Source organism: Sander vitreus, chromosome 10, assembly GCF_031162955.1.
Source record: "Sander vitreus isolate 19-12246 chromosome 10, sanVit1, whole genome shotgun sequence".
NCBI lineage: Eukaryota > Metazoa > Chordata > Actinopteri > Perciformes > Percidae > Sander > Sander vitreus.
The window spans coordinates 4,294,880-4,317,470 of record NC_135864.1 but is presented as its reverse complement, the minus strand read 5'-3'; the positions used below and the strand labels follow the sequence as shown (position 1 = coordinate 4,317,470).

Below are 22,591 nucleotides of genomic sequence, written 5' to 3'. Positions count from 1 at the left end.
TTTAACATATATAGAGTGTGGTCTAGTCCTACTCTATCTGTAAAGTGTCTCGAGATAACTCTTGTTATGATTGGATACTATACATAAAACTGAATTGAATTAAACTGAACATATTCTTTACTTACATGCAGTAGTTGGACGTGTGTTGCGTTAACCTTCCTTCATGAGCTAATGTATATGACAATAAATATTTGATTATTGTGCTTTTACTGGAGCATTTTAGTGTTCAATATTCATTAAAAAGCTGTTTCAGAAGCTTTTACAGAACATTCAAATAACTAGGCGACTCCTGACTTGTAAATCTTCATTATATGTATAATGAAAATCCCCGAGATATATAAAGACGTTCAATATTCAAACTACCTCAACCTCGCCCATTATCCCTAATATATCACACATATCAGCACTCAGCTACAGCTGCAAAGATGAATTGATTAGTTGTCAACTATTACATTAATTACCAACTATCTTGATAATCATTTTGCCATTTTAGTTTGAGCCATTTTCTAAAAAAACTAAAGTTTCCATTACCGTTGACATTTTCTAGACTAAATGATTAATCAAGTAATCAAAGCAAAAGATTAATCAGTGAACAAGTATGTATTGTGGTCAAACAGATTACACACACACACACACACACACAAATTCATAATTAGCTACACAGAGGTATTATCATGATTCCAACAGGGCCAACTGAATACAAACACCATTATTATATACATGTGGTTGGACACATACTCCAACTATAACACACACACACACACACACACACACACACACATACACACACACACACACACACACACACACACACACACACACACACACATGGTTATTCATCACCCTACAAACAGCTAATTGTATATTCCCCTCACACCACAAACAGCTGACAAAGAGAATGCTCATGTTCATCATTTGCATATTCCTCCTTTCAATAAGGCTGCCCGTGGGATTGCGTTGCTCCTCGCGGGTACTGACAGCGATCCATGTTCCAGGTGGGGGTTTGAATTAAAAATGACCGCTGGAAGTCTACGGCGTCGCTTTGTCCATTAACTTCACTGTCTATGGGCACCACCTACAGTCTGTAGTGTGATTTGCAAAAATCCAGCACTCCCTGTTCAGATGCACCAATCAGGGCCAGGGGTGGGGTCTAACTGCATGTCAATCACTGCTCATGCACACACATTCATTCTCCCTTGTGGGGGGAGGGGCTTAGGAGACCATTTTGGGCTTCAGCAGAAAGGGGGGAGGGGGTCCTGGATCTTCACAATCCTACCTACAGCACCTTTAAGACAGCTAATTTCAAGTATTTAATTGTTATTAGGGTGGTGCATTGGGAGTAACAGCGGACTGCGTGAGTCATCTGTCAACAAGCGACGCTAATAAAACTCTGGAAGATGAAACACTCATATGATGAGGCCGATGGGAAGCGATAACAACTTCAGGGAATAAAGTGATTTCCCGGGTTTCATCTCTCAGCATGTTTAATTTCCCACTTTCTCTTTCTGCGACCCTCTTTGTTCAGCAAAACGGTGTCCATTACAAAGAAAATTACAGCACTTCACAACTCAGTTCATCAAAAAAAAAAAAAAAAAACTCTCTGAACCAAACTCTCTGTCCAAGAAAAAGAATAGCAGATGCAGTATTTCGCTCTGTAACTGCTGGAATATACTTTCATTGCTCGACAGCAAGGGAATTCAACACCTGGGGAATGAGTGGGTAACGCTAAACACCAGGCAGTTTTGTGGAAAACAAAATGATGATGGGTTTTGTCAGTATCGCAGCAGCAGCAATTAGCAATCAGAGCTCTGCCAGTCGAACCCCAGGGTCGTTTTCCATGCCTGGGCCTGGAAGATGGAGGCCCGCGGTGAAGCTCTCAGCATCATCAGTAAAATGTAACCTTGACTCTCGGGCGAAGGTGGAAGCCTTTGTGCTGCTCTTCACTCTAGCACTCTTGATCGTTAACGAAATGTCCCTAGAAGTACATTCTAAAGCTGTGCTATATGACCCTACATCCGAAATGTCAGAATTTTAGAATGAGGACAAAGAACTGATGAACATTGAGGTGTATGCAGTGAACCAGGATCTGTCAAATAACATACACACTACAAAACTACAGCATATAATTCTGATCATTCTTGTCATCTCCAAATATCCTAAACCCACCTTCACTCCTACAGGTGTGACAATCAGTGTTTGCCCAATCCGTGTCCTGAAAGCTTTGATTGCAAAGTCACTGATGGCTCCATCCACTGCGACCCGCTGTCTCAGGTCAGTCAGGACAACAAATAATGACTTTATTTACTGGGTATTTTTTCAGTGAAAGTATCACACAATTCTTAGTTACTGTTGAAAGTTACATAGAACTCTTGAGGGAAATTACACTAAACAGCCATATGTGTCTTAAATTATACTCATTCTATCAATTGTCCTCTCCGTCCTATCAGGTATCTCCAATGATTGGCTACATGGAAATCATGGAGATCAGTGTCAGCGTGCTTGGATTGCTCTTCTTGGTTGGCATCTTTGTTTGCATCAGGAAACGTTACGTACAGCAGAAGAAGAAAAAGCCCATCTGTGTCCAGGACTCCAATGGGTAAGAGTACATATTTCTATCTAAAATGAAGTTCAAAACTCCTCAACATATTTCATTAGTCCAGGTTATATGTTAAGACAAAAACTACACTAGACTGTTCAACTGCTCGTTAGTAGTTGTTACTCCCACAAAGTGTTGAAACAACTCTTTTCCAGCAAGAAAACCAAATCAAATTTCTTAAATGAACTGTGAAGTTGTACAGGGACGTCAGAAGAAACACTTTCTCTTGGAAAGATGCTTTACTTGCAACACCGCAGGCTAAAAATGGATCTGCTCCCCAATTTCTGAAACTTTATTTTTTTCCCATTCTCCTCCAACATCCCAAACATGTAGTTAAAGCTGGATGAATCGATTGTTAACCACTAGAGGGCAAAGGATGTATAAAACCAGCAGAACCAGCACATAGCCCTGACAAACTGTATTAGTGTTAACAAACTGTGTTTTCAGCAACAACGGCAGCATTATTATCCATATCTGTCCAACACAACAAGCCTTCTTCCAAATCAAACATTGAGCAACAGAAGCCTAGTTACTAAAGAAGGCAGGAATCTGCATATCTGTAATAACTCCAAAGATTCAGTGTTTTCCCTAGGTTTGTGGAAGACTTACTGTAGGTGCACGTATTTGCCTGAGGGTTTAGGGTTCCTCTATCAAGAAATGTTACGTCTTTTTACCTATTACCTTACTACTTGATTAATATACAGTATCTGTGTCTAAAACGTTGGCAAAGCTAGAGGATATATTAAATAAATAACTCTTAAAAAGCTTAATAAAGACAAAACTTGCTAAAGATTGATTTTACTTGGCAGCACGGTGGCCCAATGGTTAGCACTGTGGCCTCATGGCAAGACGGTTCTGGATTCGAATCCAGGTCGTTCTGGGCTTTTCTGTGTGGAGTTTGTATGTTCTCCCCATATTTGCATGTGTTTCCTCCGGGTGCTCCAGTTTCCCCCACCAAAAAAACTGTACTAGCTTCACCAGTCAGTGCCCTTGATCAAGGCACTGGCTCAGATCTGGAGTTGGTCCCTGGGCGCTGTAAATGGCTGCCTACTGCTCCCTTAAAGGTGCAGTAGGTAAGCCTTAAAAAACTAACTTACTGTCATATTTGTTGAAACTAACCCTATGTTCCAGTAGAACTACATGGAGCAGGTCATTTAATTTTGTTTTTACCTGAACAGGGAGGTTCAGATGCACCAATCAGGGCCGGGGGGGGGGGTGTCTAACTGCGTGTCAATCACTGCTCATGCACACGCATTCATTCTCCCTTGTGGGAGGGGCTTAGGAGACCGTTTTGGGCTTTAGCGGAAAGGGGGAAGGGTCTGAGAAGTTGTCGATGTTAACATTTTTTGGCTAAGTCCTGGATCTTCGCAATTATACCTAAATAAAACAATAAAGTACCTTTACATTCATTCCAGGCATTCCAGGCATTTCCCATGCCTTATAAAGACATGGGAAATCCCCTAAGATTAATATTTAACTAAAACATATCTTTTCACACCCTCAGCTACTTCCAGCCCAGTCTGGCCAAGAGCCTTAAAGCCAACAACCAGGAAGTGAGCCCCATAGAGATGAGCTCACTGGTCGGTCCCACCAACGACCTCGACCAGACGCCGTTCCGGTCTCTTCGCCCACGCAGCCAGATCATTTCGTCAGGAGGCGAGGTTTGCTATCCAAAGACGCAGGGGCCAGTTGTGTGCAGTGTTGCCCCAAACCTCCCTCCCAGGCCACCGTCCAGCTCCGACAACGACTCCATCAGGAAGAACCACTGGGATTATGAAGGTGTGTGTGTGTATTTATGATTTTAGTATGATGAACATTGTGATATTGATTAGTGTACACTTGTGTCCATCAGAGAGCACTGACAGGTTGATATTATATAAATCACCAAAGGGGTAAGCAAGCAGCCGCAAAGCATACCTCCTATGGAGACATTTTGATGCTAACAAGCCATCACCTGCCGTTAGCATTCCATTGACTCCCATTCATTTTGGCCTCACTTTAATAACTTTACGATAGCGTTTAAAAGACTCTATTTGTCCATTGTTTATTTCTACAGAAACACGACAATGTATAAAAGGCTCCATTACCTTGTATCTCACATTATGGCTCCGTAGTAGACATTTTTGTAAAAATAGGCTAACGATTGTGTCATAACCATGCGACTTTCTGTCGCATAGTAGACAGATTACTGTATAGTACAGGAGAAGCTCGCAGGCAGTTTCGACTTACATTAGCTGTTTAAGTTTAATTACTAATGTAACGTCTCCCTCTCTAAATACCTCCCGTTTCTGTTTTCTCTCCCTCTATTTTGTCCTTTGAATTTTTTTGCTCCCCCACATATCTTTTATTTTGCAGTCCTTGTCTCTCACCCCTTTTCTTAACCCCTCTCACTTGGCCTCATGCAAGAACCCCTCTCACGAACACATTTGTTGCTAAGTGAAATGGGCTTGCCAATTGAAATTCATGCATCCAGTGTAAAGCCAAAGAATGATACAATTGATCAGTCAAAGGTAATCAACATTTATAAATGTGCCTTTAATTGACATTTCACAAAACTGCTGTAAAACAATGTTTAATTTTAGTCAAACATTCAGTCACTCATCTTATATTTAATCTCTACCTTGCACACATTCTCATCACATGTTCCTCTTTTATGAATACCAGTGTATAAATGGGAAATGACATTTTATTGCATGAAACAAAACCACAAAAAGGTAGCTTAATGTGGCAATTTGGGGCCAATTTTACTAATGACCCAATCTCTTGAACGCACACCTGTGAGCGGATGACATTCATTGTGAAATTTACAACCAGTTTGTGCAATTTTTCACATTCCCCCTTTTTTATCTTCTTATCTGTCATTCTCCTCATCTTTTTCACCTTTTTCTGTTGCACCCTCTTTTTGCACCGGTCAATTTCTCTCCTTCTCGTCCCTTCTGTCACACTCACTGAATTCCTTTCTCCTCTTTTGTTATTCTCTCATGCTCTCTCTCTCTCTCTCTCTCTCTCTCTCTCTCTCTCTCTCTCTCTCTCTCCTTACCTTTCTCACACTCTGTCTCTCCTTTTGTGTGCAGCAATTTGTTTCTCATGTATCGGATCAATGTGCCGCGCTGCTGTGTTCTCGAGACAGATGAATAGAGGCAGATCAGGCGTTTGCCATGCCATCGCTCCCCAGGCAACGCTAGCCTGGCAGGTCATTCATCTGTTTGACCTTATCACGGAGAATAAAGGACATGTTCCTGTAGTCGTTATCCCGGACTGTGGCTGAGCACTCTATACTTTGCTTTTTGTTCACCCTGTGAGCCTGAAAATTATTTGTTTCATTTATCTTGACTACACCTAACATGTTCTGTGTGTCGGTGATGCTTTAAATGGTTAACACATTCTGGAATAAAGATAGTATCTCAACATAAAAGCATTGCAGGCTGTAAAAAAAAGAAAATTGACTTAATACGGGGCCTTTGCCTTTTATCACCATCACTGTTATTGAATTGGTGATGAAGCATCCAATCACAGAACCCCATCAACTATCAGCCATCATGAAGCCATGTTTGGCTGTCAAATGCCAAGATGATAAAATGACATCGTGCTGGAGAGAGATAGCGAAAAGCAAAAAGAGAACGTGTGAGCACAAATCTATGATTGTTTTTTTTAAAGAAGAATACTTTTTTTAAAGTATAACTTTTATATCATGCCTTAGTTTTAGCAAGCACTTATTTTTAGTACTTATTGTACTTTTTGAGACTAAATTATTCATTTTCAATCTTTGTCTTAAACTACTTCAATACTGGTTTGAAAAGACTGCAATAGAAAATATGTACTGTACCTGGCTTGTGATCTGTCACGACCACTGTTCCTGTCATTATTTAGCAGAAGTATGTAAGAAGGATAAATGTTGGCACCAAATATTGTATTGCTTTTTCTATATATTTTCTGAATTGTTTTTTTTTTTCGATACGAACTAAAAGCCGAAGGGACCACACTGAGACTGCAGTTTTTTAAAGATTGAGATTTTTAAAAGGTAAGAGAAGAGGCATTTTAGGCCCTATTTATATAGGACAGCTGAAGACATGAAAGGGGAGAGAGAGGGAGGGGGGAATGACATGCAGCAAAGGGCCGCAGGGCAGAGTTGAACCTGCGGCCGCTGCGTCGAGGAGTAAAGCTCTATATATGGGCGCCTGGTCTACCAGGTGAGCTAACCTAGGCGCCTGAGACTGCTGTTTAAACATGCAGGACGGATGACAGCCTGAAAATCAGATGCAGTTGAATTTCAGCTCTCAAATCAGATTTTTGCTCTGCCCCGCGCCAGTCCCTCTCGACCCTTCATGTTTAGAGAAGGTTATTTTCAACAAATCATCATTTTTAATGTCCTATTTAAAGCTGTTTAAAACGCAAATTTAGGGAAAAGACTAGATGCGTACTTAGTTAAAGAGAAATGCCAGTGAATTTAAATACACATTGCTAAAACTTTCCAGCTCAGCAGCCAACCAAAACCGAGGAGAATCCCCCTGATACAGGCATTCATGTGTACTGGGGTGACATTTTGATATCAATTATGTTTTAAAATGTTCGTTTATGCCCCGCTTTACTGGTTAATAATAGCGAGAGGCCCAGAGGCGGCAAACATTCATCATTTCACAGGTAAAATGCTCCAAAAGCCTTTAAATATACAATGATATTTGCATAGTAGATTATTCAATCCACATTTCATCAGGCCTTGAATTCCTTTTCAGAGGCATTATATTCCCACTTGGACTTAAGCTTCAGATAAAAAGTTAGCTCGAAGGAGAACTCAGTTTGGTGTAATAAATCTAATTTAGAAAAGAAACAGCTCTTGTTCCTAACTATTTATTGAATAATTATCAAGCCATGCCGAATCCCTTTGATGTCTATTAGGTCTACAGGGGGAGATTTAAAGTAGCTTTAGTTTTTCATCTCTTATGCCTTCAAACATTATCATTGTGCAAATACTTGTGTCTCTTTCTCTTTCACTTTGTCTCCCTCCTTTTCCCTCTCATCTATTCTGTTTGTCTCTCTTGCCTTCCCCCTTATCTCTCCGTCTCTCCCTTTGACCTTTATCTCTCTTTCACACTCTCCATCACTCGCTCTGTCTTTTCAGTCTTTCTCTCTTGTCTCAAATTCTTTCCCTGATTCTTTCTCTCCCTTTCTCTCTCTGCTACTCTGTCTCAGTTTCTCTCTCTGTCTCATAGCACAAGCAGCTAGGAGTCTGCTTAGCATTTTCAGTAGTTCAAGCGACAGCAGGAGGCTTTTTTTTTATGTAGTTTTGTTTGAACAAACTGCATAATGCCTCCGCCTTGTTACTTTGAGAATTTGGGGATGAAGGGCAGGAATTTGAAGTGGTAATCCTCGAGAAAGCTCATTTATATTTTCAGATTTTGCCTCCTGTCTCGACTGCTAAGCGCTCATCGTGCAGGGTGTTTCCTGTCAGTCAAACAGTGTGAGCTAAACTGCGACGCTGTAGGACACCTTGGATCTTTTGTTCATTATAATTATTAGGTTATAATATCACTGTTATACTTTTATAATAATATCAATAATAACAGTGTAGGGGGGGTCTTATTAGCCACGATAGCTAATGCAAAAACACATCACTTTGAGTTTCCTTCAATGAACGTAAAATTGAATATTTAAAAACATCAAAACAATTGTCGAAAAAAAACTCGGAAAACAGACAAAAACGTCAAAAGGCAACAAATGTCCTAAAAAGCACCAAAAACTTTGAAAGAAGTGCCAAAGACTTAAAAAAAAAAAGTTAAAAAAGGCAAAAAATTGCCCCCAAAAAATCGAAAAGGCGACAAAAAGATAAAGATCGTATCAAGATGAATGATTCTGATGTTTTCCATGTCTGTGCTCTCTCACCAGTCTATCCAGCAGACCCCAACTACTACGGCCCCCCAGCAGTCCAGGAGTTCCCCCAGTTTGACATCGTAGAGGACACCTACTCCACCGCCTCCACCATGGACTCGCGACGGAACTCTCGATTCGGCGGTTTCCCGTTTCCACTGGATCGATGTGACCGCCGCGCTCCCTTACCGCCCTGCTACAGCAACCAGAATCTGGACGACTTCCTGGGTCCCGACGGGCTTCCTCTTCCCAGCTCCCAGTGCCCCAACGAGTACACCGCCATCAGCTACTACCCCACCCAGCACGCCCGCAGCCTGGACAACGTCTCGGGAGGCTACAAGAGACTCAGCATGCGTCTGAGCGTGGCTATGCCTTCGTACGCAGAGCAGGCCAGCCCGCCGCCGCCGCCGCCACCGCCCAACCCCGCCCAGCCTCAAACGAGACCAGCAGGAAGGAACCCGAGCAGCTACGAAGCGTCCAGCATGGTGGAGAGCGATTACGGGAGCTGTGAGGAGGTGATGTTTTAAGACCCAAGTTTGGGTTCAAAGCCTACGTGCTTTTTTTGTGGCAATTTGCGTCCTTTTCGATGATTACTCACTTTTAGTTTCATATGGGAACCTAAACAGTGCAAGTACATGCCACTGTGTTCTACAACTCCATTCTAAGGCAGCTTTGTGTGCAAGGACAGCTCTCAGATAGGACTCTTTGAAACGGCAGCGCAGCACTCTCTCACTGTGAGATCTGAGTCTTTTTTTTCACAGAAGAAAGTGCCATGTGAACCGTTCAGATGTCTTTCATGTGTTTGAGTTTCAAAGTAGTGTAGTCCTACTGTGCCAGACTAGACGGGGGTAATTCAGTGCTCCTCGGTTACCTCTGCGGAGAGAGTTCAGCAGAAGTTCATCCCCAAGAGCACTCGTTAGCTTGTGAGGGTTGTGAAATTGTGAAGCATAATACATCACTTGACTGTGGACTGTTTCTTTGTCAAAATAAGGCAAAACTCAAGACTTTTTTTAAGCTTTAACATGAGAGAATCTGACTCTCAGAAGAGGATTCTGCTTTCTAAACATCACACAACTGCATATCTCTTGCATTTCACTTCTCGAACAAGCCAGTCACTCTAAAAACATCAATGTCAGCTCTGCCATACATTGACAATGTTATGCATGCTATGCACCGAATGATTGTGATTGAATGGGAGATAGCAGGTATGAGGAAAACACAGTTGCCATGGCAGTGGCCAATGTGACATTCAGACATCTATTGAAATCCTGATAAAGAGCTTTGGTGAGTGTTGCACTGTATGAAAGGTAAACAGTGTTTATCATATCCATATTCTGCGGTGTGTTTGTGTTAACGTGGAATTTCTTTTATCATAAAAGCACTGCAAGAAATATCTAAATGCAAGAAATGGATAAACATTTCAATGAACTCTTTAATCTGTTTACTGTTGCTGTTGTTTAATCTCGCTGTCTGTTACAATGAAGGGGGCTGGATCCTCATTAAAAAAAAAAAGGTAAGCCATGAATACAAAGTGAGGTTAGTCGTGTGACTATGTATTTTAACTAGTATGTTATTATCAATGCTGTTTCCATTACGGTACATTCTGTCAATTTTGAATGTAGAAGCATCTCCTCTTGGATTTTAATAAGCGTGAACTAGATTACAGTATTTTCTTTGGAGGAGACGTTGGTGTTCGTGATCAAGTTAAGCTCCACAGTGTTGCTGCCCTCTGTGATAAAGCCAACACTTAATGTGGACTAGTTAAAGAAGAGTCATACAAAAATGTCTATGCAACCATTTGAAATAGTGTAAATGTGCAAGCCTCAGATGAAAGAAATGCTTGTTTCGGTCAAGAGTTTGTTGGGCATTATGCAACATATTACAAAGTAAATGTTTTGTACTGAATTCTAGAGTCCATGTTTAGCCTGAGCAGCAAAATCAACTGTTAAGAGCCACAATATTCACAATTAAATATCACTTCAGACAAAATGACTTCCTGAACATTTCTTTTAAAAAGAACTTAGAGCAACATCTAATGCTGATTAGGCTGGATTTAGAAATTGTTTGGCATGTTTGCTTAAACATTTTTTTTAAACAATAGTTGTTGGCAAATAATAATTCCGTGTAAAAGACAAATCAGCTGTTTGGATTGTGTGTAGACCGTGTTTTCTGCTGCTGCCTCCATGTAAACGTGTGCAGGATGCAGATGATGCATGTAACATCATAGTAACTGAATGTTTACACAGGTCCTGGAGGCTGGGGAGATAAACAATACACACGGGCACTGCCTGTTTCAGAAAAAGGCATTTGTTGTAACGTGTTAACAGACATCAGGGTGAATTAGATGGGGTTAAATAGGTTGACAGTCACAGAGAAATATGTTTTTTCTCTAACTGTGTCATTCATTTCTATCATCCCAAGTGTGTGTGTAGTGGGGCTAAATCAAAGCACACACTTTGCAAATAAAAATACATATTTATTCATTGCTGTTTTTACTGCTGTCTTGCTGAGTTTTGGCACTAGTTCTGAAAAAGGAAGATTAAAAGAAATTAGGGTTTGGAACTTTCAAGTTTATATAATGGAAAAAAAACTCAAAGCAATTCATTTTAAAAACTACTAATCTCTCTCACAGTAGGCAGTGTTGAGCAAATAACAGATAAGCCTTTTGAATTTAATATCCTGGATGAATAATATGGGCCTTAATGAGTGCCGAATCAAACTTCCTTCATCTATAGATTTGACCGTGTATTTTTTCTAGCTTTTGTTGTTTCAGTCCAAGCATTGTAAGGCAATTTCATAAGCAAGAATTGAGAATTTTTGAAGAGCAGGGAAAGTGTTGTATCACAACCAAAAGCTAATCTTAACCAGGCTGTTATAATTGCCAAAATATACCCACTAATCAACATTTTCATTTGAGTAACTACATTCCTGCTGTTCTCAAATAATTCCTTATTTGTTAGGTCAGTGTCATCGCCATCTCTTATTTTGTGAAATCTGAGAATGTGTAACTAAATCCTCCCAGCAGTTTAAATGCAATTGTTGTTGTATGCTGTGGGTTAATTTAATGTCTGTCTATCACTAGTGGTTTAAATATGATTGCTGTTTCGGAAAAATAAAAATAATTATCTGTACTATATCTGTACAAAAAAGACCTTTATAGTGTACAGGTATTGTGTTGTACATAGAGTCTGTATCTGTGTGTTGCTGTTGTTGTTTGTGCCGAATATGAGTCACTTGAATGTAAGGTACATTTGTTTTCATTCATAAAAGTTTTTTTTTTTTTTTTTTTATCAATATGGGCCTCCCCATGTTTTGCCCTGTTGTTTCTCTGTGAGAGATTTGATTACGATACCGTCTTTCCATTTTGTTTTTCAATATTGTAAAGAGAATATGAATAAAGATAATCTTCTAAGAACACTGATTCTTGCTGCTTTGAAACAAGTCAGTATAGTATGTCGAAAAAAATCCCACAAAAGTCGTAGTATAGTATGTCGATAAAAATCCCAAAAAAGGTCACAGTATAGTATGTTTAAAAAAAGTCATAAAAAGTTATAGTATAGTATGTTGAAAAAAAATCCCAAAAGAAGTCATACTATAGTATGTTGAAAAATAGCCATAGTATACTATGTCATAAAAAGTCATAGTATAGTATGTCATAAAAAGGTCATAAAAGGTCACATAGTATACTGTCGAAATGAAGTCATAGTATAGCATGTCGGAAAAAAGTCATAGTATAGTATATAAAAACTATCATTAAAAAGTCGTAGTATAGTATGTCGAAAAAAGTCATAAAAAAGTCATAGTATAGTATGTCAAAAAAAGTCATATTATTGTACATAGTAAAAAGTCATAGTAATGTATGTCAAAAAGTCAAAATGTCAATATTGTATGTTGAAAATTTGTCATAAAAGGTCATAGTCTAGTATGTCATAAAAAGTCATAGCATGGTATGTCACAAAGTCATAAAAAAGTAATACTATAGTAAGTCGAAAAATAATCATAAACGGTCATAGTATAGTATGTCGAAATGAAGTCATACTGTAGTATGTAGTAAAAAGTCATAAAAATTCATAGTATAGTATGTTGAAAAAAAGTCATAGTATAGGGCGCCTGGATATCTCAGTTGGTAGAGCAGGCGCCCACATATAGAGGTTTACTCCTCGACGCAAGTCATAGTATAGTATGTCGTAATCATAAAGGATCATAGTGTAGTTTGTCCAAAAATCTCATAAAAAAGTCATAGTATAATATGTCTTAATATAGTATGTTGAAAAAAAGTCATAAAAAGTCTAGTATAGTATGTCGAAAAAAGTCTTAATATAGTATGTTGAAAAAAGTAAAAAAGGTCATAGTATAGTATGTCGACAAAAAGTCATGCTATAGTATGTCAACATTTTGTTTTATAAAAAGTCATAGTATATTATGACGAAAAAAAATCTAAAAAAGTCATAGTATAGTATTAAAAAAATTCATAGTATAGTATGTAGAAAAAGTAATGAAAAAGGTTTAGTATGTCATAATAAGTCATAAAAAGTCATACTAAAGTATGTAGCAAAAAGTCATAAAAAGATTGAGTAAAAAAAAGTCATAGTATAGTATGTTGAAAAAAAAGTCATACTATGGTATGTCGAAAAATAGTCATAAAAGGTCACATAGTATACTGTTGAAATGAAGTCATAGTATAGCATGTAGTAAAAAGTCATATTACTTTATGTAATAAAAAGTCATAGTTTAGTATGTCAAAAAGTCATAAAAGGCCATAGTCTTAGTCTATGTCAAAATGAAGTCATAGTATAGTATGTTGAAAAAAAGTCATAAAAAGTATAGTAAGTCATAAAAAGTCAGACTAAACTATGTAAAAAAAGTCGTAGTATTGTTTGCCGAAAAAAAAGTCATAAAAGGTCATAATATAGTAGGTCAAAAAAAGTCATAGTATAGTATGTTAAGAAAAAGTCATACTATGGTATGTCAAAAAATAGTCATAAAAGGTCATAGTACAGCATGTCATAAAAAGTCATAGTATAGTATGTCGAAAAAAGTTTTTTAAAAAGTCAGACAAAGCATGAAAAAAAAAGTCGGTAACACTTTACTTGAAGGTATCTACATAAGAGTGACATGACACAGTCATGACACATGAACCCTAACCCTAACCATAACTTGTCATGACAAAAACCGAATCACACTTACTAAAAGAAGCGTTATGTCATAAATGTTTATGACTTGTTTATAATGTTTATGACACGTTCATGACAGTGTCATGTCACTCTTATGTAGATACTTTCAAGTAAAGTATAACCAAAAATTTATAGTATAGTATGTCGAAAACAAAGTCATTAAAAAGTCGTTGTATAGTATGACGAAAAAAGTCATTAAAGGTCATTATATAGTATGTCAAAAAAAGTCATAAAAGGTCATAGTTTAGTATGTCAATATAAAGTCATAGTATAGGGTGACCAGATTTCCCAGAACTAAAACCGGGACACTTTGCGTGTGACCGCAGTGCTCGTGCACACACATGCTTTTTAACGTGAACATGTGCCAGCCCAGGTCAGACATAGACACAGACAGATTAGACACAATTTTGCCAACAGCACACGTAGGCCTACTGCTCACAACATAATGGGGTATCTCAGTTAATATTCATGAATTTTCTCGGTATGTAGCCTACATATCTAAGAAATAATATTAAAAGACATTGAGTGAGTTTCGTGTGGGACAAACTTCATTTTTCAGAATTAAAGCATTCTTTGCACCCAATGAACTTATGAAAAACTTTGTGAAAAGGTAATTTTTCGTGGATTTTTCTGTCTTTTCACACCAGAAATGTGTCTGACACGGCGCTGCTGCTAGCCTTGTCTGTACACATGTATGTTTCCCATTGATAAACTGCACTCAAGCAGTAGTATACTTCATGTTAAATATAAATATATACTGATGTGATTACGGCGAAGACAACGTCAGCAGTATTGACGGCAAAATAGGCTACAGAATATTATAGCTACAGCTATTTCGTTTGGTATTGACAGGTGCAATATTTGAAAATCGATAATTATTATTTTATTTTTTTTAATTACATTTATATCTGCATTTATGTTAAAACCTAGAGACTTTCAAACATCAAAATGTCATTTATTAATATGTATTTGTGTCAAAATGACATATAAACATCTTTTTGTATTCTACTTTGCCTTGAAACGCTTCCAACACGTTTGCGTGTCGCGTGAAAAATAGGCATTGGTCCTATTTCTAGCATGCACGCGCTGCGCCTGAGACGTGCGTGTCATGCAGGCAGTGTGCAACCTGTTAACATGGGAGCCGAAATAAAAACAGACACGCCACGCAGCTGACACGCTCACACCACGCAGCCACTGTGAAGGAGTCTTAACCGTTAACAAGACAGATAAGAAGAGGCATTGCAGCAATGTTGACAAATATACATTGTAACGCTGGCTGCACAGATTATGCAGACGCAGACCGCTAACCATTGACTAACACACACACACACATTGTTAATATGCTGTCATACGCTGGGCGCTTTATTAGTCTTTCTACATGGGTTTAGTTAATGATTGGGCTATAATACACTTTTTTCAATACTTTTAACAACTTTCCTAAACTCTTAACACAGTTAGCACAACATCTGTCTGTGTAGGCTGTACAATTAACACATTTCTTGTTGCTTTGACACAAAATGCATACAGTTAACACACATTTAAAATGCTTGAACTTCTTTTACACACAAGCAACCAAAACCAAAACACTGGATTTTTACTGACCAATTTACAGTCCCTCCAGAAAAACGTGATTGTGCGATCGCATAATTCAATGCATAATCAGCCAAAGTCCCCATATTTATGCGGGGGCCGCATTTTTTCAAATTCGCCACACTTTCGTTGCATCAATTGCAGATTTCTGCGCAAAGTATGCAAGGCTTGCATGATTTCATAATCCCCGCATTTTCGTTGCAAAAAAGTCACATATATCTTACCATTTTCCCCTGTTGCCATGGGAACGTTATGAAGTGACGTAATTACACGACGTGAACATCATCGAAAAGCTGCAAACCCCGCGATGAAGCCACGATGAAAACGCAGTTTTTGCAAGTTTCCGCAATTTCATCGCATAAAATTACATAAACATCACGCATATTCCATCGCATTTTTTAAGAAAACGTGCCGCACAATCAAGGATTTTTGCCCGCAACAATCACAAAAAACTCCACATTTTTGTGGAAGGACTGAATTTACAAATGCTTTCACTCTGTATGTCAGAACAGATAACATCATGTTCTAAACCTAACGTATAGGCTAAAGTCAAAGTGAACAGCTGTTCACAAATAAACACAAATATACCCCCTCCGTTTTAGTGATGATCAAATGAAGCTTCACGAACCACTGTCTTTATTTTCTGAGCTCACTAGATGGCGCTCTCTGTTCAAAGAAAAAGGTTAGAGGAATGGCAATTCAGTGTGTTTTCAACCTTTTGTTGAACAGAGAGCGCCATCTAGTGAGCTCAGAAAATAAAGACAGTGGTTCGCAACGCTTTGGTTCCATTGCTACTGAGAAACAGCTGATTGAAGCTATGCAAATAGATCAATCACAGCTGATTGACATCTAGGAAACACACTCAGGTGTTGAGGTTCTTTCAATCGCATGACCATATGTTACTGTAGTACATACAGTAAAAGAGGACCTATTTGGGCTGATTTTGTGTGGAAAAGGAACAATAAAGATGAACACAAAAAAAGTAAGAAAAATTGCTGCACGAGGGAGAGGAAGAGGAGTACCAGGACAATTCTGTCTCTGTCTCCTTTTTTTCATAAACCATACATTCTATAAAGAGATGAGATGAGAGACTCTGAGATGGGTCATTCATTTTTTTGTATTGAATCTCTGCAGCAAAACAAACAAAATGCATGTCTTTACTAAACCCAACAAAACAAAAATGTAGAGAGCCTTCAAGAGAAACTGCAGTCCAAAACACAATCTATGATCGATAAAATATACTATTGTCTGTTGTATAAGGACAGACCTGACACATATAAAATAATGTAGTTTCTGTAATTCCATCTGATGTTAGTGTTTTGTATGACATTGTTCTATGATTGACTAAATGTTCCTGTTGGGAGAGAACATGTGTTAGTGTTTTGGAAGAAGAATTATTTGATTTTGAGACATGTTTGCATTGTTTTGGTGAACACAGTGTATTGTGTTATATATTATTGTATTTTGAAAATCAGTGTTAGAGTTTAGTTTACAATGTGTGATTTTGAGCATGAAATGAACTGTTTTACCAATCGTGTGTTGTAGGTGTGTTGGTGCGTTAAGAGTTTAGGAAAGTTGTTAAAAGTATTGAAAAAATAGTCATAGTGATCGTGAAAAACCTGTAAGACCACATCGGCTTTTGTCGGGACTCGGGACACGCAACTCAAAATCGGGACTATCCCGGTCAAACCGGGACGTCTGGTCACCCTATCATAGTATAGTATGTCGAAAAAAAGTCAAAGTATAGTATGTAAAAAAATCACATGGATCACTCAGGACACAGGATTAAGCTACTTTTGAATTAAATCTGATGACAGTTGTGGCGTTTTGTTGTCTGCAGGGTCAATCAAATCTGTTCAGTCATGATGAAACAGATTAGCTGAGATCTTTAAATGGAAAAAATAAAACCTTGGGGTGTTGAAAGCTGATTATTTAGTAGTTAAGCAGATAAAAGTGTAGCGGTGAAAGTGAAAGCATGATTTATTGTTTATTGGTAAGGGCCAAGAGAAGTAAAAGTGTCATCAATCCTGCAGTAACACAAGGCAATTTAAGAGCATCAAGAGGGCTAAATTAGTGCTGTTGAAATTCATTCAGGTCACTGATAACTATTTAGTCAATTCTTTATTGAGTCTTACAGTAACATAGAGAAGCACATATGTGTTTGCACAGTAAATGAAAGACCCATTTCTTCTGTGTGAGTAAAACAGTGGAATGGAGGATCATTGAATTGTGTTTTTGTGTTTGATATCTATTTTTTTTTTCTCAGGATCTAATAATTAAAATGATGCAAAATAACAAGGAGATTCGGAAAACAACTGGAAGCTGCAATAATTATCTAATCCCTCAAACACGTGCGTGCGTGCGTGCGTGCATGTGTGTGTGTAAGAGAGAGAGAGACAGAGATGAAAACAAAATATAGGCAGGAGGACACAGCGCATGCCTGTGTCTGGCAGTCTGAGATTTTGTGAGTACTTAATGCGACGGAATGAAATCATTTGTGTTTATGTGAAAATGAGAAACGGAGGTGCTGAGATAACGGTGTCTGTGTTCTGTCATAAGAAGAGAAGAAGCTCTTATCTGACCCAGTCAGCAACGTTCTGCCAGATCCTGACACTACACTGATTTATTAATCCCACAAAGGGGTAATACACACTGTTGCAGCAGCAAGGGATAGGGGGGAATGTACAAGACACAGATAAACAAACAATAAATGAATATAAGTAAAGAGAATAAACAGTCAAATGTATTTACAGTACTGCAGTATTGTACAGTCACATGTTTTATTGCACGGTTTATCAGTCCTGGTGTGTGTGTGTGTGTGTGTGTGTTTTGTCCATGTGGTCTACTGGGAGCAGTGCTGATTTGAATTAGCAGCCACTCTATTCTTTTGTTAAAAGTACTTAAAAGTGTGTGTGTGTGTGTGTGTGTGTGTGTGTGTGTGTGTGTGTGTGTGTGTGTGTGTGTGTGTGTGTGTGTGTGTTGAGGTAGCAATAGCACACTGCACGTCAAAGAGTTCAAACACTTTCCACCGCTCTCTTTCTATGTTGCCTGAAATATATCACCAGTATCTATATCACTACTTCTTCTCCCTCAAACTTCTGCTTCAAGTAAGCGTTTCTCGTGTTTTCAACTCAACACCTCCTGCTCTCAAACTCTTTTGTAGCTGTTGAAAATAAAGAAGAAACCTTCAAACTACTTAAGATATCACAGGCACCCAAACGTACCAATCAAATGGGTTTTGGGGTTAGAACATTCTGTTTAACATACATTTGAGATGATTAACAGAATCATGACCCAATGCTAAGGTGCAAGATGGTGCAAAACATCCAATCTAGAGAAAGGACATTTTTTACTAAAAAATGCTAGGAAATGTTAGACAAAAGGGCATCTCAGAGCTTAAACTGCCCTTTGCTTTTTCACAGAACTTTCCATGGGAAATGCAGATCACAAATCTAGTTACCAAGACGCAAATACATTGGAAGATTTACAGGTACAACTAAACAACTTAAACGGAGGATGAGCCAATACAGAAATAATCGGAAAATCAAAATAATAGAAGTACATATTTGAAGTAATCAAAGAAGAGGAAATATTACACAAACATCGAAAAAGCATTCAAGAGCAGTACCTACAACCCTAAAACACATTAGTAAACTCCATGTACAGTATTAGAGCTGCACAGATTAACCTGATTAAATAAATTGCTATTTTAATAGTCGGTTTAAGTCAGTGTGTCAAAATTCTCTCATTCCAACTTGTTAAATGTGAATATTTTCTAGTTTCTTCTCTCCTCTATGAGAGTAAACTGAATATCTTTGAGTTGTGGACAAAACAAGACATTTGGAGGATGTCAACTTGTGCTTTGGGGAACACTGATAGATATAGATATTTTACACAATTTTCTGACATTTTGTAGACCAAAAAATTAATCCATACGATGTTCATACTGTATCAAACTCCAACATGTGGGCGCCTAGATAGCTCTGTTGGTAGAGCGGGCCCCCATATATAGAGGTGTACTCCTCGACGCAGCGGGCCCGGGTTTGACTCCGACCTGCGGCCCTTTGCTGCATGTCATTCCCCTTCTCTCTCTCCCCTTTCATGTCTTCAACTGTCCTCTTCAATCTTAAAAAAAACTCCAACATGTGTAGTCAATACATCTTTCTTCGATGATTGGTCAACACAAACTTTAAAGTAACTTTAACATGCAGACTATTGGGTAAATAATGAGTCAGGGGATTATCAAACTTTCCTCACACAGTAGCACCTCATTAGTTACTGATTGGGCTGTTTGTGTCTCTACTGTCTTCTTGATTAATTACAGCGAACACACGAGGAGATTACTCAGATGATCAGCCGCTGAGCAGAACCACACAGGGTGCGATACATTTCGTTTTGATATCAATGTACTTACTAGATGACTGGTTAAACAATCTCCTCACTCATTAAATACATGGCCTTTGGTGTGATGTAGCTCCACTACATCACACCGCTGAGGTAGGGTCCAATATAGGACACTGCAGGACAAAATGTCATTTAAATTTGACTCTGCCACTAACAATGAAAACTAATGTAAAGAGAGAGAATAACAGAATGCTAATAGAAAAACCTTAATGGTTGCTGATAAATCAAAGATGGAGTTTGAAAATAATGAAAGAAGCCTGTTTCAATTTCACACAACCCAACGGGAAGTCTACAAATGTCTTGTTTTGTCTGACTGACCAACAAAATCCCAAGATATTCAGTTTACAGTGATAAATACAGAATAACAACAACAGCAGCAAAATGGTCCTGAATTACATGAATAAATGGAATCAATATGAGAGGTTGTTATGACCGTTCTCATTCAGTCTTTGAATTACAGTTTTTATTGATTGCTTTGACCTGCTTAAAGAAACTGGGATCCACTCGGTTTTCATCATCACTGCAAAGGTTAACACCTTTTGCAAATGTGTTAACCCTTTCTCATTGGATTGACACATTTCCCCCACCCTTTAGCAGAACAGTTACAGTTTTTCACGATCGCTATGACAATTTTTTCAATACTTTTAACAACTTTCCTAAACTCTTAACACACCAACACACCTACAACACACGATTGGTAAAACAGTTCATTTCATGCTCAAAATCACACATTGTAAACTAAACTCTGACACTGATTTTCAAAATACAATAATATATAACACAATACACTGTGTTCACCAAAACAATGCAATCATGTGTCTAAGTCAAATAATTCTTCCAAAACACTAACACGTTCTCTCCCAACAGGAACATTTAGTCGATCATAGCACAACGTCATACAAAACACTAACATCAGATGGAATTACAGAAACTACATTATTTTATATGTGTCAGGTCTGTCCTTATACAACAGACAATAGTATATTGTATTGTGGACAGTTTCTATTGAAGGCTCTCTACATTTTTGTAAATGCATGCTTATTTTTTTTTCATAGATTATTTTTTGGGCTTTTCTGCCTTTGTTTGACTGGACAGCTAGTTGAGAAAGGGGGGGAAGACATGCAGGAAATTGTCACAAGTTGGATTTGAACCCTGAACTTCTGTGTTGAGGTATAAACCTACAAGTATATGTGCCCCTGCTCTACCCACTGAGCCAACCCGGCCACCGTTTTGTTTCTTTTGCTGCAGAGATTCAATACAAAAAATGAATGACCCATCTCAGAGTAGCTTTATAGAATGTACGGTTTATGAAAAAAAGGAGACAGAGACAGAATTGTCCTGGTACTCCTCTTCCTCTCCCTCGTGAAGGCATTTTTCTTATTTTCTGTGTTCATCATCTACAGTATATTGTTCAAATAGGACCTCTTTTACTGTACTACCATATGATCATGCAATTGAAAGAACCTCAACACCTGAGTGTGTTTCCTAGAAGGGAATCAGCTGTGATTGATCTATTTGCATAACTTCAATCAGCTGTTTCTCAATAAATGCATGTATAAAATGCAGGGGGATATATTTGTGTTTCAATTTTACAATATGATCAGCTGTTCAGAAACCATCTGTTCCTAACTATTAGAAACTACCTACATCAGTATGAAATCACTGAAGCACCTGTTTGACACTCCTTCACACAAAATAAGGATCAATGGAATCAATAACATTTGCATCAAAGTATTCTGGATCCAATTCTTTGCAAGAAGGCACATTTGACAACAATTGTCCCTGGCATGAAAGCTACGTAGAGTAATAGACTACAGTGACAAGCAATGGTGCACTGATTCACACTGAGAGCTGTATTTAGTATTTTGTTGTCCACTGTGTAATGGTTGATTGTAAGAGCTCAGACACTTGTTTGCAAGTTGTGTTGTTTGAAGGCAAAATTTTCTTTTGTTGCATATTTTAAATGTTTTGGCACGGTTAGAGCCTTTTGCAAACAAAATGTGTCATTTTGACCACGAGTGCCACTGTTTCAGCCTGTGTGTTAACTGTTTTGAAAAATGTGGAGTTTGAGTTGACTGCTGTGTCAAAGCAATCAAAAAAACTGTAATTGCTTTTGTTCACAGACCATTCTCTTGTAACTACAGTATAAGCAATACTGAGGTCACTGTATAGAATAACAACAGCCGCAAAATGGTCCTGAATTACATGAATAAATGGAATCAATATGAGAGGTTGTTAAGAGCGTTCCATCGCTTTGCATTGTGGGACACAGTAGGCTAGGTACCTGTAGACTGGTCCGATGCATACTAGAGATTTCTTTTGCATACTGTATAATACATTTTGAGAAAGCCGGTTTACTAGTATAGGAGGTGGTTTCAAATACAGCCCTAGTGTCAGAAAATACTCCTTTTTGTAACAGTCCTTTGTGGCGCTTTTAGAAGAAAGGCTGTCCTGCTGATCAGATCACAAAACAACCATTTGTGTGCTTTTGGAAGCCATTGACAAACAACCTGTTGTGTTGTTTAGTTTAGAGGGAAGTTAAGTACTTTTAAAGAAAGAATAGAGTGGCTGCTAATTCAAATCAGCACTGCGCCCAGTAGACCACATGGACAAAACACACACACACACACACACACACACACACACACCAGAACTACACTTAATAAATCAGTGTAGTGTCAGGATCTGGCAGAACGTTGCTGACTGGGTCAGATAAGAGCTTCTTCTCTTCTTATGACAGAACACAGACACCGTTATCTCAGCACCTCCGTTTCTCATTTTCACATAAACACAAATGATTTCATTCCGTCGCATTAAGTACTCACAAAATCTCAGACTGCCAGACACAGGCATGCGCTGTGTCCTCCTGCCTATATTTTGTTTTCATCTCTGTCTCTCTCTCTGTCTTATATGCATACACACACACACAAACACAATGTCTTGTACATTCCCCCTATCCCTT

The 22,591-nt window shown here is 38.4% G+C and overlaps 1 protein-coding gene across 1 annotated transcript in view; it reads left to right on the top strand.

Moving 5' to 3' along the window:
• Window positions 1-11,878, top strand: part of fat2 (FAT atypical cadherin 2) — a 114,300-nt gene extending 102,422 nt beyond the window's left edge. Inside the window, exons 26-29 of the mRNA XM_078260025.1 lie at window positions 2,181-2,271; window positions 2,448-2,596; window positions 4,101-4,375; window positions 8,480-11,878. Coding sequence (XP_078116151.1) covers window positions 2,181-2,271; window positions 2,448-2,596; window positions 4,101-4,375; window positions 8,480-8,988 — 1,024 coding nt within the window. The 3' untranslated portion in view covers window positions 8,989-11,878. The remainder of the gene's footprint in view (window positions 1-2,180; window positions 2,272-2,447; window positions 2,597-4,100; window positions 4,376-8,479) is intronic.
• Window positions 11,879-22,591: the final 10,713 nt, after the last annotated feature.